Source organism: Anarhichas minor, unplaced genomic scaffold (assembly GCF_050575085.1).
Source record: "Anarhichas minor isolate MPS153535 unplaced genomic scaffold, ASM5057508v1 ptg000027l, whole genome shotgun sequence".
Lineage (NCBI taxonomy): Eukaryota > Metazoa > Chordata > Actinopteri > Perciformes > Anarhichadidae > Anarhichas > Anarhichas minor.
Genome location: NW_027466473.1, coordinates 9,747,274 through 9,762,676, shown reverse-complemented (window position 1 = coordinate 9,762,676; position 15,403 = coordinate 9,747,274). Strand labels below are relative to the sequence as shown.

At 43.1% G+C, this 15,403-nt stretch overlaps 1 protein-coding gene across 1 annotated transcript; it reads left to right on the top strand.

Annotated features, from left to right (window-relative positions):
• Nucleotides 1-932: 932 nt before the first annotated feature.
• On the top strand, nucleotides 933-13,065 carry npas2 (neuronal PAS domain protein 2). Its single transcript, XM_076101845.1, has 21 exons — nucleotides 933-979; nucleotides 1,985-2,139; nucleotides 2,312-2,403; nucleotides 2,725-2,814; nucleotides 3,269-3,389; nucleotides 4,402-4,515; nucleotides 4,978-5,096; nucleotides 5,897-5,979; nucleotides 6,084-6,190; nucleotides 6,296-6,443; nucleotides 6,596-6,680; nucleotides 6,778-6,904; nucleotides 8,090-8,187; nucleotides 8,299-8,385; nucleotides 8,737-8,931; nucleotides 9,458-9,502; nucleotides 9,644-9,817; nucleotides 10,386-10,570; nucleotides 10,783-10,875; nucleotides 10,982-11,192; nucleotides 12,476-13,065. Exons 1-21 carry the CDS (start codon nucleotides 948-950, stop codon nucleotides 12,680-12,682), a joined length of 2,568 nt encoding a protein of 855 aa, XP_075957960.1. The 5' UTR covers nucleotides 933-947; the 3' UTR covers nucleotides 12,683-13,065.
• The last annotated feature ends 2,338 nt before the right edge of the window (nucleotides 13,066-15,403 follow it).

Below are 15,403 nucleotides of genomic sequence, written 5' to 3'. Positions count from 1 at the left end.
TAAATTAAAAAATAACCAAACCCAACCCGAGCTTGGAGCTTTACTCAACAACAGAAGCCTGGCGGCACACCTTGAAATTGCTTATGTGTGGCAGGCTAGATGCTGGCCGGTTAAAGTCTATTTTTGGATGAGGCTGTTTACATATACCTCAATGCTTTACGACTTTATGGATATGTCTGTTGCCACTGATGACCTTGTTACAGTATATTAAAGTCCACACGTGCCGCTCTGGCCTCAGATAGTAAATATCCACACTGGCTGCTGGTTAAGTCCCCCCTCGGCTCTTTGACAGAACAGGTGTCCTCTAAAACATAAAAATGTGATTCCACATGTTAAACTTGCTGCCATATTCCTTGTCATTATCAAACTGTGTGAGTCCGAGTGTGCACGGACCAAATATAGAGCAGGGCGTTTACGTGCCACAGTGACCTGTTAAACACGGGAGGAAAAGACGGCACTCCAACTGGGTCACGGTGTTAACAGTGGAGAGCGCTTAAAGACATGGAATCACAGTTTGTCGAGGCTAACCTCCCGAATTTGTATCTGTTTTGCAGAAGACATTTTGACGTGTCACTTGTTGTCACGAAAAGCGTGGGTGTAAATGACAAAATACCTGTAGCTGAATTTTATTTAGCTGCTTGTGTTTCAGGGTTTTTGGTATTGTGCATGCTGCTTCACTGTCACACTGCCATGGCTTACTCTTACTGAGACACTTGAACAGACTCATTGTCAGTGTTGTTACTTATTAGTAACATGTCATTTTCCTACCGTGACGAGTCGAAACGTCTGCTGTGAGAAAAGGCCTGTTATGAAAGGTTCAACAATGTATCATGACAACTTTTAAATATGCCGAGCTATTATCTGACGACTCTGTGAAATCATCGAACAAACTACATTGACCTTGTACGCCTGTGTTTTCCAGCACCAACAGCTGCGTGGACGATTTAATGGATGAAGATGAGAAAGACAGGGCGAAAAGGTACTCAGTCTTTTTGTTAACGTTTGTATGTCGAGCGTGGAAATTTTAACTCCTATATTTACAACTCTACTAAATCAATGTGTAGTTTCTCTCTTTGCTGCGTCTGCGGTGGTAGTTAATCATTTTAAAAGTACCTTGAAGCTTCAATGTCACATTATGGTTAAGAATGAAGTCCATGATGGTTAAGAATGAAGTCCATGATGGTTAAAATCTGACAATTTTTGCTAAACAAATTGACATAATTCAGGTAAAAAGGAATTCACAAACGATGATTACTTTTGTCACCTCTTTGACCTCTTTGATGAAATATGTTAATCACATAAACCAGAATCTATGACTCCATCTCATTTCACAAACTTAATACTTTCTCTTATTAAAGCTGCATAAATGTATTGATCAATTTCCGAACGCTAACGTGGCTCCATTACAGACGAGGCTTTGGCCACCTGTTGGATATCCGATATTCCCCCAACTCCTTAGAAAAATATGCTTTAGCATGCTAACTTTGTTTACTGTGTAGCAGGTAACGCACAGTGGGTTTGTTAAGTGCGTTTCCTAAAAACAGTATCAAAGACAGACATCAATAAACGTGTGTCGTAAATCCGAAACAGTGAGCTAAAAGAGGCTGAACAGCTCTGTTGAACTGCAGAGTTGGTTCATAATTCTCTGTGGGATCATCACAAATATTGATGTTGGCTCAAACCAAGTTGAAAGCAACAGCTGATACAAGCTGAAACGCATTAGAGAGGGAATCAAGATGAAAATGACTTTCTTCTGTACTATATCGCTGTGCTGCTGCTCCGCTCTCTCGTTTCCTTCTCTCTCCCTCTTCGACGTCTGTCTGCAGCTAACTGTGTCCCTGCAGTCCTTGGCTCGCTTTTGTTTGGAAAAGCAACGCTCAGTCCAAACGGGATAAACAAACATCAACTACAGGTGCTTGATTGGCTGAGCTTCCACCTGCGACTCCACTGATTTATGATTGTTCTCTTGTGTTGACCGCCGCAGGGCATCTCGTAACAAATCGGAAAAGAAGAGAAGAGACCAATTCAATGTGCTCATCAAGGAGCTATGCACCATGCTGCAGGGTCAGGGACATCCGCGCAAGATGGACAAGTCCACCATACTGCAGAGAACTATTGACTTCCTGCAGAAACAGAAAGGTAGGGAAATACATACTGCATGTATTCACAGTTTGAGAAGTGGACTGTCTTAGTATTGTTTCTCCCATTCGACACACCTTTTATTTATTTCCCCCTTTACTTCCATTATTACCCAAATACACTTCTTCCCAGGCACTTTATTACACTTAATCCTCGGCCTTGTCTTTTTCAGACATCACTGCGCAGAGCGAAACGTGTGATGTGAGGCAGGACTGGAAGCCTTCGTTCCTCAGTAATGAGGAGTTCACTCAGCTAATGCTGGAGGTAAAGCTCAGGAGGATGTGTTTGTGGAAGAGCCCAAGTCGATTAAGCTCGGGCATTGATTAATGCTGTTAATAAAACAACAAGGAAGCCCTCTCCCTTAAACGCCCATGGCAAGAAGACATGATGAGAATAAAATTCCTAACGTCCAAAGTGTGGTACTAGTAGAGGAGGCTCTTAGAGGCAAATAGGGTACAAAAAACATGTGGTAACTACCACAGATAATGACGATATGTCACAATGTAAGAGTGCAATCTTTCATTTATGCCTTCACACCTTATGAGCTCATTGTCAAAAGTGCCCAATTTCTCCCTCTTCCTTCAGGCCCTAGATGGCTTCTTGGTCGCATTAACTACAGATGGCAACATCATATACGTATCTGACAGTGTGTCTTCACTCATTGGCCATTTACCGGTAAGTGAAATGAGCTGAAATAAGTGACTTCTATTCTCCTCCTAACACAGCGTTGTTTTTGATGTTGTTCTCTTTTTAATTTAAGAATTTATAAAGTACAAATGCTGCCTGATTAGAAAAAGACCCGTTACATGTTTACCGATATGTTATTTGGCCGATATTTGACTTGCACTGGTAAATCTATATCTGCAATTCATCTGATCTGATCCAGGACATGTTGGAAGTAGACATTTTATATTTGCCTTGATGTTTATTTCATTTGTGTTCCCAAAACACATTTACAAGAGATTGTTTGAGTACCACATAGAGATTTCAGTTCGTTAACTTCTTTACGGTAATGAAGAAACTAAACGGCATCGATTGCTGAATGCGCCGGTTCAAAACTGACCATAAGCTCTGAGCGCGTCTGGAACTACTTTAAAATGCTTAAAGTTCATCTATCCTTTTGCACCAGTCAGATATGGTGGACCAAAATATCTTGAATTTCCTCCCGGAGCGGGAACACGGGGAGGTGTATAAGCTGCTATCGTCCCACATGCTGATGACTGACCCCATTGCTGCTGACTTCCTGGACAGTGAGTATCCTGCCGGGCGGCCTCTCCGCACACTGTCTGTCCCCTGTCTGTCTCTAACACCACGTTGTGTCTGGTTGTCTCCCAAATCAGGAGGTGAAAAGTTCACTATGTGAGAGAAATATGTAGTCGGCGTCGTCACTATTCACTTTTAGCTCAGAGATCTGTGTAAGGAGGCTTTTGTGTGACATACAAACTAAACCTGACTCCTGACGAGTTCTTTTTCCGAGTTAAACCTCTTTATATTTAGAGCAGGTTGCTGAATTGGGGTCCAACGTTTATTGGATTGATGATTAGTGTGGATCTATGATTAGCCCTTTCACTAATAATAGGAGCTAGCTTAGTATCATAGTTAAGACTTTAAATCACTGTTATGTTAACACAGTAATCCAAAGCAGTGTAGTATATGGGGCTCAAGACACTGACCTTAATCCTGTGTTACTATTGGGCTTTTCTGAGAAAGAGAGAGGGTGAGGAGCTAGTGTCTCGGCCTATACTTAGACGCCTAAATAGAGCCGCGTCTGGAGCGATCTTCATCTCTTTGGCACATTTTAAAAGACACATCCATCGTTTGTCTTTCTTGCATAAAAATGATTGCCTGGCTTTTAAGCTAAATTTTTGCTTCACTTGACCTAAAAATTATCCTGAATCATGTAACACAAGATGTGAAATTTCACATTTGTGTAATTCACATAAATTGCCTCCCAATGGATGTACGAAATGTATTAATGAATATTAAAATATTACATAAGCGTTATGCCTTAACCCTTTGTTGTTTTAATACTTAGACAGCGGACGTTTTCTACTGTCAGATCTATTGAAGTATTGTGAATACAAGATTTCATATGATTGTTTTCTGTAGCATAGAAATTACACTTTAGATCTTTCTTTGTTAGTGTCATCCAAAAAAACACAGACATTATCAAGAAGCACCTCAATAAGAGACAATTTGTGACAGAGATTTTGTATCATGAATAGGTTGTTAACCTTGAAAATAAAATCTGCTGTTTTTCAGACGAGGCACATATTGAATTTTGCTGTCATCTAGCCAGAGGTAACATCGACCCAAAGGAACCGCCGGTGTACGAGTACGTCAAGTTTGTGGGAGATTTCAAGTTTCATAACAATGGTAAGGATTTTTTTATTTTCTACTTGTTTTAAAGACTTAAGATTCAGTCAAATGTGTCACTTTAGTGCAGTTAAGGTCCATCAATTCTCTTAAATCTGCTTTTGTTTAAAGCTATTGTGAGGAACTTCGAACTGGTTATGAAACTCAATTTAATACTGTTGACTCTATACGACCTACATAAGCACCTACATGAGACCATCAGTGAGAAGGTTGGCTATTTCTAAGAGTCATTCTTAAGGCTTTTAAATCGGTGCCACACAAAGTCACGCAGGTTTACCAGAAACCGACCTGCACATTAATATGAGAGGTTTTCTAAATGGATCCCGGTTAAAGCTCCTCGTAGTAGCTTTAACAAACAGAATGGAAAAATACATAAAAGCTTTTTTTTTTTTCATGGGATTGAATTAAGATGGACTTCACAACCAACCGTACATCCCATGTACCTTGACTTCTCTCACATAGTGCCTACATCTTCTTGTAACGGTCTCGATTTGACGTTGCCGAGAAGCCTTCAGTCGTCGCTGGAGGAGCAGGTCTGCCTCATTGCTACCGTACGATTAGTCACTCCACAGTTTCTAAAGGTAACGCCAGCGCGGATATTAACATCTTGTGCCTTTCTTTCTCAGTTTGTGTTGCATGTGTGCGCTGTCATTACTTTAAAAGGACTTTTTAAATATAAACAGGTGGTGGGATGTTGTGTGAGGGTCCATGAGAACTCCCAGTATCTGGAGACTTCTTGTTGCACAGTGTGTACCTTCCAGCTGATTACATCATTAGGACAATTCTGATCCCAGAGGCGCTCGCTGAGTTGAAATATGCGCACCAGTTATCGTAGTAAATGACAGTCCTGTAAGCTTTCTGAGATCTTGGTAATGTTGAGATCAACTCACCTCACATTAAATACTTACCTCAACACGTTCTAAACTTCCAAGCCCAAAAAATGCAAGTCTGGCAGGTGTTTTCATTGTTTTTTTCTTTACTCAGGCATTTTTCTGCCTAACATGTGGAAAAAAAAGCGCCAGAAGAACCAGATTTATTGGACAGGCTTCATCTCTCCCCCTCTACTTATTCCAAAATGTAGAAGACACTGATTACACTGGTCTGCCAGATGGAGTGACTGTAACAGTGTAGTCTGCACCATATGACACATGGATTATTTTTTCCCTCAAACAAATCTACTGCAAATACCGGTTTAAATCTGCAGTTTTTTTAACTCTACACTTTATGTCTGAACAAAGTTGACAATTTGAAGACAGGACGTGATGTGTAACGTCTTCCTGCTTCACATTAGAGCAGCTGAATCTAGTGGATGAGATTCAAATGTCCCAATGACTTAGGCAAAAAGAAAATGTGACTTTCTCACTCTGTTATTTTTGTTTAGGATTTGTGTAATGTGGAAGATCCCTGTGATGAATTCACATCCAGACACAGCCTTGAATGGAAGTTCCTGTTTTTAGATCACAGGTAAAAGATGTGCATGATTCCTTCTCCTATTAATTGGCAGTGTCGCTTTTTTTCGCAAGAATTTGTCTTTCTTGCATGTTTATCAACTCATTTTTATGTTTCAGGGCTTCACCAATCATAGGATATTTACCCTTTGAGGTTCTTGGAACTTCCGGCTATGATTACTATCACGTGGATGACTTGGAGCTTATAGCTCAGTGTCATAAGCAGCGTGAGTAACTGTTGCTTCTCTGTCTTCACCACCACCACATCCACGAATCCATCTCAGAAAAACAAATGGGTAACAGGTCTCCCTTCTGTTTTCCCTCCTCCTCAGTAATGCAGTTTGGAAAGGGTAAATCCTGCTACTATCGCTTCCTGACCAAAGGTCAGCAGTGGATTTGGTTGCAGACTCACTACTACATCACTTACCACCAGTGGAACTCCAAACCTGAGTTCATCGTCTGTACTCACACTGTTGTCAGGTGAGCCTGGTCTTTTGTCTGCAGAGTTGGAGATGTGTACGCTTTTGTCAGTGTCCTGAGATTAGGGATGTGTGCAAGGCATTGGTTGTATTTAAAAAAAAAAAAAAGATTTACACTCACACATACTCTCTCTATGTGCTGTTTTTTTTCAGTTATGCTGAAGTGCGAGCTGAAAGGAGGAGAGCGTTTGGCTTTGAGGAGCTGTCTCCACCTGAGATCGCTCCCTCTTCAGTGAAGGTAAGAGTTACATTCCCTTTTACATACAGTGTGTGTGTCAGTGTTTGTATCTGCTTCAGACCTGACCCTCGGAGTTGAACCTCACCCTGTGTCCCAGGCTCAGGAGCTGTACTTGGACATCTGCTCCACACTGGACCCTCCGCGGGACAGAAACAGCGGCGCACGTTCGGTTTCCTCCCACAGCTCCCGGAAGTCCTCCCACACGCCGATGTCAGACTCCGCATGTGAGTCATCGACTGCTCCCTAAACTCAACAGCGGGTCAATCCTGCTCCTATACATTGCTGAAGGAACTGCTGTGTTATTTCAGTTTAGCGGAAAGAATGGGATTCTCCTCTGTGGACAAATGGCAGCAAAGGAAAAAACTCCTGTTGTTGTTCACTGCAGCATCGGTGATAACGCTCAGACTTTAAAGTTTAGAATAAAATCCTTCCAATAGATTTAAACCTGACAAATCCTACAATTGATCTGAGAAAACGTTGTTATCGGAGGTAAAATCTTCTTTAACTAAGCAGACCAGGAGTCAGGAAAACACCTACCTTTTATATATGTGGGTGACGATGCATCAATAATGAAATGTTTCCCTGTTTGTTTGAGCCTCCAGTCGCTCTGACTTTAGCTGCTCTTCCACCCACCGTCTAAAACTTTTCACTTCCATCTGCGTGTTTATGAACAATACACAGCCGCAGTGGCAGACTAATTGCAGTTGTTCATAAACATAGCTGCTGCTGCTGCTGCTGTCTTCCCACACATAAAAAAAAAAAATAAACCTGCTTTCACTATTTCCAAAGATATATTCATAAAACTGTATCTGTCAGAAAAAATAGGTAGTAGATGTTTCCTCTCGGCTTTTTCATTGTGCGTCGGCTACGATGAAAAAGTATCCGCTGAATGCGTCCCATTGTGGGTGAATCAGCAGTATAGTTATAAAACCAGAAAGGAAATTCATTTCAAAAGTTGTTCTGCCTTCACCTCAGAAAGGCTATAGTTACTCTGCTTAGGAAAAATGGACAAAGAGGATACAAAAAGTTCATTGCAGCGTTATTAATACACTAATGTCAGTTATAATCACATGATTATTTGGTTTTCCGCAATAGAGACCTCATGCTTTTTCATATATTGTATGTACATCTTCACAACAAAGAGCCCAATCTCTGCCTAATCTTTAAATGAAGATTACTGCATACAAGCAAAGATTCAATGAAGCTGTTCTTTCCCTGATGAGCACAGCTCTGACCGAGGAAGGACAGACTGAAATATTAATAATAAAACTTTCAGTGTATCATGCCTTTGTTCCAGTTATTCGTTAGCTGTTATTTGACGAAGAAAAGCCGTGACGATGACCTAACTGAACATAACCTCAGTCCACTGTTATCTAAGTGTGTTTAGAGGTGGCCTGTCTTTCTTCCAGCAGCTAACTCCTACACAGAAGCCTGCACGCCGTCATGGCAGTCTGCTTCCGTCGGGACCGAGAAGACGCCTGCCAGACACCAACCCAGTAGTTCAAAGGTCAGTTCGCAGCGTTTACGTGTCTCTGTCGGTCTTCGGGGATAAGTTGACACCATATCATGTCACAGGTTGTCAAGATTGTGTGTAAAACGTTGTCATTTTCCCCTGTAGAATTTGGCACAAAGACAAAATTCCTTTGACCTCGTTCCCCAACTGAGCCTCCCCCTTTCTCCTACCTGCAGCAAGCACTCCGCAATGGTTAGTGCTGAGACGTCTCCTCCTGCCTGTTGCCTTCCTCTCCTCTGTTTGTGTACGATGTCTTATTGTATTGTGCTTTGTGTTCATTTCATCTGTTGCTTGTGCCTCCGGTGCCTCTTGGCCAGTTAAAAGATATGTGTTATAAAATCAAGTGAGAAAGACCGTCAGTCATCCTGATCGTTTCTTTGACTTGTAAAACCAATTTCAAGTGTGAAGAATCGCAGGAATAAGCATCTATTTGACTCGTGCTAACTGATTATGTCCTCACATGCTGCGTTCACTGAAGAAAATAAATATAACTGGCAAGCTTTTCTCATGTCTGTTGGTTTTTTTCGGATCATGTCTTTGCAGCAACAGCAACCACAGCAGCAGCAGCAGTCGTCGTCGTCGTCGCCCATGTATCCGCCGCAGCAGCCTCAGCTCTGTGTAATGAACCAGCTGAAGGAGCAGCTGGAGGAGAGGACGCGCATTCTGCAAGCTGACATTAAGACGCAGCAGCAGGAGCTGCACGACATCAAGGAGAAGCTTCACCTCGCTAATCTCCAGGTAACACTCTCCCATGAAGACAAAAACACAACCACCATGGCATGCAGCACTAAATCAAAGGAAAAAAAGATAGCCACAGACTTTAATCGAGACATTTAAGTAAGTGCTGTTAATGTAATTCAACATCATATTGTAAGCTCACATTACCTAACCCCTCAGAGCGATGGTGGAAGGGCCCCACCAAGAGGCCAGCACAAACCAGTTCAGCCTAAGTACACCATCAACTCCATGACCTCCATAACAAGCACAGAGAAGAGGCTCTGGGAGCGTTGCGGTGTTTGTCTAGTAAACACAAGTTGTCACACGTCATTTTGCCTGCTGGATGTGAAGGCGACATGAGATGAGCTGTGATTTGAAACACAAAGGCAACAGATTAACAGTTAGCCAATCAGAATGAAACCGTAACCGACTGTCCTTCCCTTATTGTCGGCCATTGTAACCTCACCTAAATATGAATAACTCGAAGGCATTACAGACATTTAAGTAATGGAGGATAGATTAATATTTCTTTTTATGTGTGTGTAAGATGTTGTTACAGCAGCCTGTCCAAAATGACTTTGGCCAGCCCCAGCAGCCGCAGCCCCAGCAGCCCCAGCAGCCCCAGCAGCAGCCCCAGCAGCAGCAGCCCCAGCAGCAGCCCCAGCAGCAGCAGCCCCAGCAGCAGCAGCCCCAGCAGCCCCAGCAGCAGCAGCAGCAGCCCCAGCAGCAGCCCCAGCAGCAGCAGCAGCAGCAGCAGCAGCAGCAGCCCCAGCAGCAGGGATCAGGCCGGGCGGCCCAGCAGAGCCAGTCAAGGTTGACCAGGCGGCACTCAAGCCACTCTAAAGCACCATCCTGCGGGGCCCACAATTCATCCTCTCACTCACTGAACAGCTCACCCTCAACACAGGTACAGAGCTGCACAAGTGAAAAATACAAAATCTCGAACCAACTGTGGTAAATCTGTCCAAAGAGTTTGGAAAGCTGTCCTCTAATGTTAAGAGGATCAATATTGAATCAAATCACCTTCAGTCATTGCTGAAGACTGGTAGCCTACTTCAGTGCTCACGACACCATCGTTAATGTCGGTCTGTTATTTAAAGGTATAAACATCACAACAACAACCGGTGGTATTCAGTTTGACGGCCATATGCTGCTTGTAGTTTGTGCTTGTTTGCACTGTAGTAAAAAGTGTTTCAGGTGATGGAATTTAATAATCACAACATCAAATATACACTTTATTTTGCCTCTCCCTACTTATACTGTAGTTTCGTGCAGGAAGGAAATATCTGCATATTAGATACTTGGCTAATGTTTAGTTTTTACATGGTGTGTGTGTGTGTGTGTGTGTGTGTGTGTGTGTGTGTGTGTGTGTGTGTGTGTGTGTGTGTGTGTGTGTGTGTGTGTGTGTGTGTGTGTGTGTGTGTGTGTGTGTGTGTGTGTGTGTGTGTGTGTGTGTGTTTCCTTCGTTTCAGCAGGTCCAGCAGAGGATTGCACGGAGAGTGCAGGCCCAGTCGGTGAGCGTGCCCGTGCAGACGAACACAAGTGTGACGATGCCCTTCTACAGCAACCCCATGATGTTCTCTCAGACCAACACGAGGTCTCTGCAGGACGCGAACCAAAGACACACAGACGGCGAGTTCAACCAAGACGGACAACTACGGTGAGAGACACTTAAAACCACAGAAGACATCGGCGGTGTGGCATACGCTATGGGAAATTACTAATATGCCGTCAGCTTAATTAATAGCGGACGCAGTTAGCAGGGAAAACATCTTCATTGATATTATTTTCATGAGGAAAAATGCTCTCCGAAACCTTGCTTTTTCACAGGACAGATTGAGTTCTCTCAGTGACCGGTTTTGTTTCCCGCAGCATGCTCCTCAACCAGCCAATGCAGACGCTGGTTCCCACTGGCAGTGTCACCTCGCAGCCTTCCCAGTGCAACATGGGCATCTCCCAAACCATGTGAGAACCGTGTTATTCCACGGCGCACACACACACACACACCTCTCCGTTTGCAATGGCGCTATTTCATATTGTGCCTAAGTTCGTCGTTGTGCCCTCCCAACAGATATACCTTGGAGCAGCAGATCATCGCCCCGTCGTTCTCCATGCAGCAGGTCAACTGCAACGCCGTCCTCGTCCCCTCCCCGGTCTTCACGTCCCCCATAATGATCCCGCACAACAGTTTCATCGCGAACCAGTCCCAGTCAGCCTATCAGACTCAGCCCCAGGCTCCTCAGCACTCCCTGCAGCTACAGCAGCCCCAGCAGTTCTTTCAGGTACGCCGTGCAGCGATGACGCGGCGTCGGTCCCTTTGTGTAAAACTGTTGTCCTTTTGACTTATATACTCGTAACTGCAAGTAATATGTGATGGCTCGTCGCGTAACGCAGCTCAGGTTAATTACCGATGGCTCTATTTTAGCTGATTTATGATCATTTTAGGCATTGCACTGCATCTAAATCCTTGGTTACCACAGCAACAGGCTGCTGTGTCATTCTGTCAGAGGGCCGTGTTATTTTCAATCGCTCTAAAACCTCGTCTTTGCGGCAAAGCTCTGATGTAAGCTAAAATTCATCAGGTCAGATATATTATGTTCACCAGACTTGCTTGTCGCGCACATGTCACGAGTCCATTTTCCATACCCAAGATTTTATAAATCATGATTTTCTTGTGAGAATTACGATAAAAAAAGAAAAGAAAAAAGATTGTGGAATTAAATCAGAAACATTCCTTTTGTGTGCAGCCATGAATCATAAAGTTGTCATGTTGTGAGGACAGCATTACGTCTCTGTATCAGGGCTTTGATTCAGTCTCTCTCTAAAGAGTGCACTATTTTTCCACTAGCACTTTATTCTGCATTATAACAAAACTACAGCAAGTTAAATGTCAGCCCAACCTGTTGTGCCAAAGGAAAACATTACGGTGCTGCTGGGGCTCTTGAGCAGCCACAGAGCTGCTGCCTGTTATTTGGGCACAGTGGTAACTGTTCATTTAGTAACTCTTGGAGGGACACACTATTGATGTCATGGTCCTGGGTTTGTGCTTAGTCTGGTTCCTGTTTTATTTTGAAAGTTCACTCTCATGTGTCTGGTTTTACTTCCTGTCTTTGTGTTTTCCCGCCTTTGTGATTGTCTGTCCTTGATTTGTTCCACCTGTGTCTAATCACCGAGCTGTCCTTGTGTCTTCAGCAGTGAGCTCCCTCGTTCAATGTCAGGTTGTTCTGTGTTTGTAATTAATGTTCCTCGTTCCATTCCTCTTTAGTTTCCCCCCCCTGGTCTTAGATTATTACCAGCCTGCTCTCTTGTTCTTCGGAACTAGCTTTGTTACATTAAACTTTGCCTTTTGTCCAATTCAACCTGCCTGCAATTTAAACTCATCATTTTGGCTATTGCTAATAACACTCATGTGTGATTTGACATTTTAAGCTTGAAATCAGTACAAAACTAAGGACTGTATGTATCTTTGCATTAGAAACAAAGTAAAGTCATTCTGATGATGGTTCAGGCTTAAGTTCCAAGGATTAAATTGGCAACCGATTCATGTTTTCTTTTGTGTCTACAGATGGCTCAAGGACTTGTACACGGCGGATCTACTCCAGCATTCTTACACACCACTAACGTCCCACAGCAAAGCACTGTGGGATACATCCAGCAGCAGCAACTGCCGCAGGCACAACAGCAACAGGCGTATCAGCAACAAAGGCAATACCAACATTCCCAAAACCAGACGGGCAGTGTTTCAGACTTCCGAAATATGCTGACTCGGTAGCGGCCGTGGACCGTGTTAGACCGGCCGAGATATCCCACTGTGCCGTCGCCGTGTGGGCGGCAGCACTTCGTGGCCATTTGGAAGTGAAGAATTGCTTCTCGTGACCTTACTGCTGGTGTCTGGCCGCCCACGTTCAGAAGAAGGCGGTCGAGCACATCGCCGGAGTGAAACCCACGAGCAGAGGCTGCACTGACCCGGACGTCATCTGCAGGATCCACAGGAGAGTCTGAGGGGCTCGGCCCGCATCGCACTCAGTCGCCAATCGGTGAAACAGCTGGAACGAGTGGATTATCAAAGCTCTCAACAAGACACCACTTTCACATGTTTACAAGGGGACGTTTTTCATCCAAGAGAGTTTCCTTCTAAGTGTGTGTGTGTGTGTTTGCACTTTGGTCCCGCCCCCTACCAAAAGGTAGAATATTTATGTTTGCCCCCTGAATTAATATTCTATTTTCCTCACTGATGACAGCTCGACACCCCTCCTCCCCAGCGACAATCATCCCCTCTGGTCAGATGTTTTTTTTTAGCTCCAGTATAAATGGCTCATCTCATCAAAGGGATTTGTGTATACGGGACCTCGACGTCAATGTTTGTTTCAGTCGGCAGACGACAAAAGTCCCCCAAGCGATCATTTGTGAAACATGCAGCGGTGAGATGACTGTTGTATCTGAAATCAGGTCGGGTAAGAATTTAAATGTAACACGACGATGCTACACAGGGATGCTGGAGGGGGGGGGATGTTCTCCAATTATTAGAAAGGTCTATCTAGATTTTTAAAGCCTCAATCTGGGCCTGCAGAAGGGACGCCACGACTGTTGCACCACTTTTTTTTTACTGAGAGGACAACAAAGCTCTGAAGTCTTCTGATGAGTCCTTAAACGAGCTACCGGAGGGGGAATAATTAGTGCCTTTCACCGTGGGGTCGTCCGCGGTGCGGTTTTGATGGTTGTGTCTGATTACGGCTTTAAAAATCCAGCTCAGGTCCATTTGGAATACTAAAGTTATATTTTCATAAGTCATAATTTATTGTTTTTCCTGCATCAAATTGAAACAAAATGACATCTAGATTTGTAATGGGTGTATTACAAATATGTATTGGATGCTTTTTCGCAACCTTTTCGTCAGTGAGTCCAAACTCTTTTTGAACACTTAATGTAGTGATGGTAGCTAATAAGATTCATTTAACTATATACGGAAATCCCCAAATCCCTTCATGTTTATTTATTACATACAGTATATATTTGAAACAATATATTTGATTGAGAAACTAGTTTTATACTCGAAGGTTTTAATTGATTTTATGTGTTCATTGAGACAGCGAAAGGTCATGTCTCGTCTTACCCCTCCTGGGTTAATGCTTTAATAACACAGCAGTCCGCTGATGTGTGTGTGGCTCTTATACCGCCCAAAACAACAAAGGGCTGCAGAAGTGTAAGCTTGGAGATTTAAAAATGTTGGAGAAATGATTTGGGAGATATTCTGACTGCTAACAGTATTACCCCGTTCATTCTGGTCATCCTTTTTTTTTGGGGGGGTTTATTCCACCATCAGAGAAGTCACTAAATTTACGCTCTAATCGTGACCAAATGAGCTCATTTACATTAAAAAAAAAGCAATACATTGCTTCCTGCTATGAATGTGATATTGTCGTTAAAAACGGACATACCGCAAGAATTTATTTTATTTTTCTCCAATGTATTATTGTTCCGAATATCACAACAAAAACACTACGTTTTGACGTCGTCTGGAAGTTGCCCACGGCCGTTCTGTGAGTATTTCAAGATGTTACAATCTGTTCATGTGCTTTCTGAATGTCAGTCCTCTGAGTTCATCAGATGAAGGAGATCTTGTGCCACTAACTCATCAGCTCTTGTAGCTGCACTCCTGTCTCACACGCTCATTTTGAGTATAAAGTTAAGTCCCATTGCAGCGCTGCAATAATGGTGAGATGACCACAAAAAGAGGGGTTTGAGTGTACCGGTGGAGCGACAGTTGAACCACTTCCAAGAAGAAAACGCAGCGAAGAACATGCGAGCGTCTCTCTTACAATCTGATAACTTGTATACAGTACGAAAAAAACTGCCTGTCTCATAGAGTCTGACTTCACCATTTGAATTTCAAAATCTATCTTTAAATTTGTTCCTGGATCACATACTTGTTTCCAGCTCGGCAGGAGAGAAACAAACCCAGTTTATCGTGACTCAGCGTCTCCTGAAAGCCTCACTGCTCCACTTTATGAGAAGCTGACGCTCAGCGTGACCGTTCGGTCTGAGCCGCACAACATCACTCAAGACTGGTGCTGGTTCACAGTGGACCACAAACGCTCTACATGTACGAGCAGTGCTCGTTCACGCTTTCCCTATGTGCAATGTCCATTTGAAAAAGAAGAAGAAGAATGTTAATTTATACTGTTTTTAAATGTTTCACGAGGTGTATAATAAGCCATTGTACCATGTAAATTATATGGAAGTATTTTTTTAATGAAAAATGTCCGAACATTCCTCCAACCGTTTATCGGCAGTATCTTTTTTTTTTTTTTTTTAAGGTATCGCATGGTGGTGCAGAGACATAATTAAACACAGACACTCTGGAGTAAAAGCTCATATACGTTCACCTTGATCATGAAATGAAATGTCCTCATCAAGCAGAAGGTCTTTAAAGGGTCTTTTTCCCTTTTATTTAAATTGCTTTTAAGAAAAAGTGCAATTGTTCATCATCGAC

Bases quoted from the DNA above. Each gene is read 5' to 3' on its own strand.
- npas2 (XM_076101845.1), top strand. From the start codon at position 948: ATGGATGAAGATGAGAAAGACAGGGCGAAAAG. The intron at 2,815-3,268 runs GTAAGTGAAATG...CTTTTGCACCAG, and splicing joins CACTCATTGGCCATTTACCG to TCAGATATGGTGGACCAAAA. The intron at 3,390-4,401 runs GTGAGTATCCTG...GCTGTTTTTCAG, and splicing joins TGCTGCTGACTTCCTGGACA to ACGAGGCACATATTGAATTT.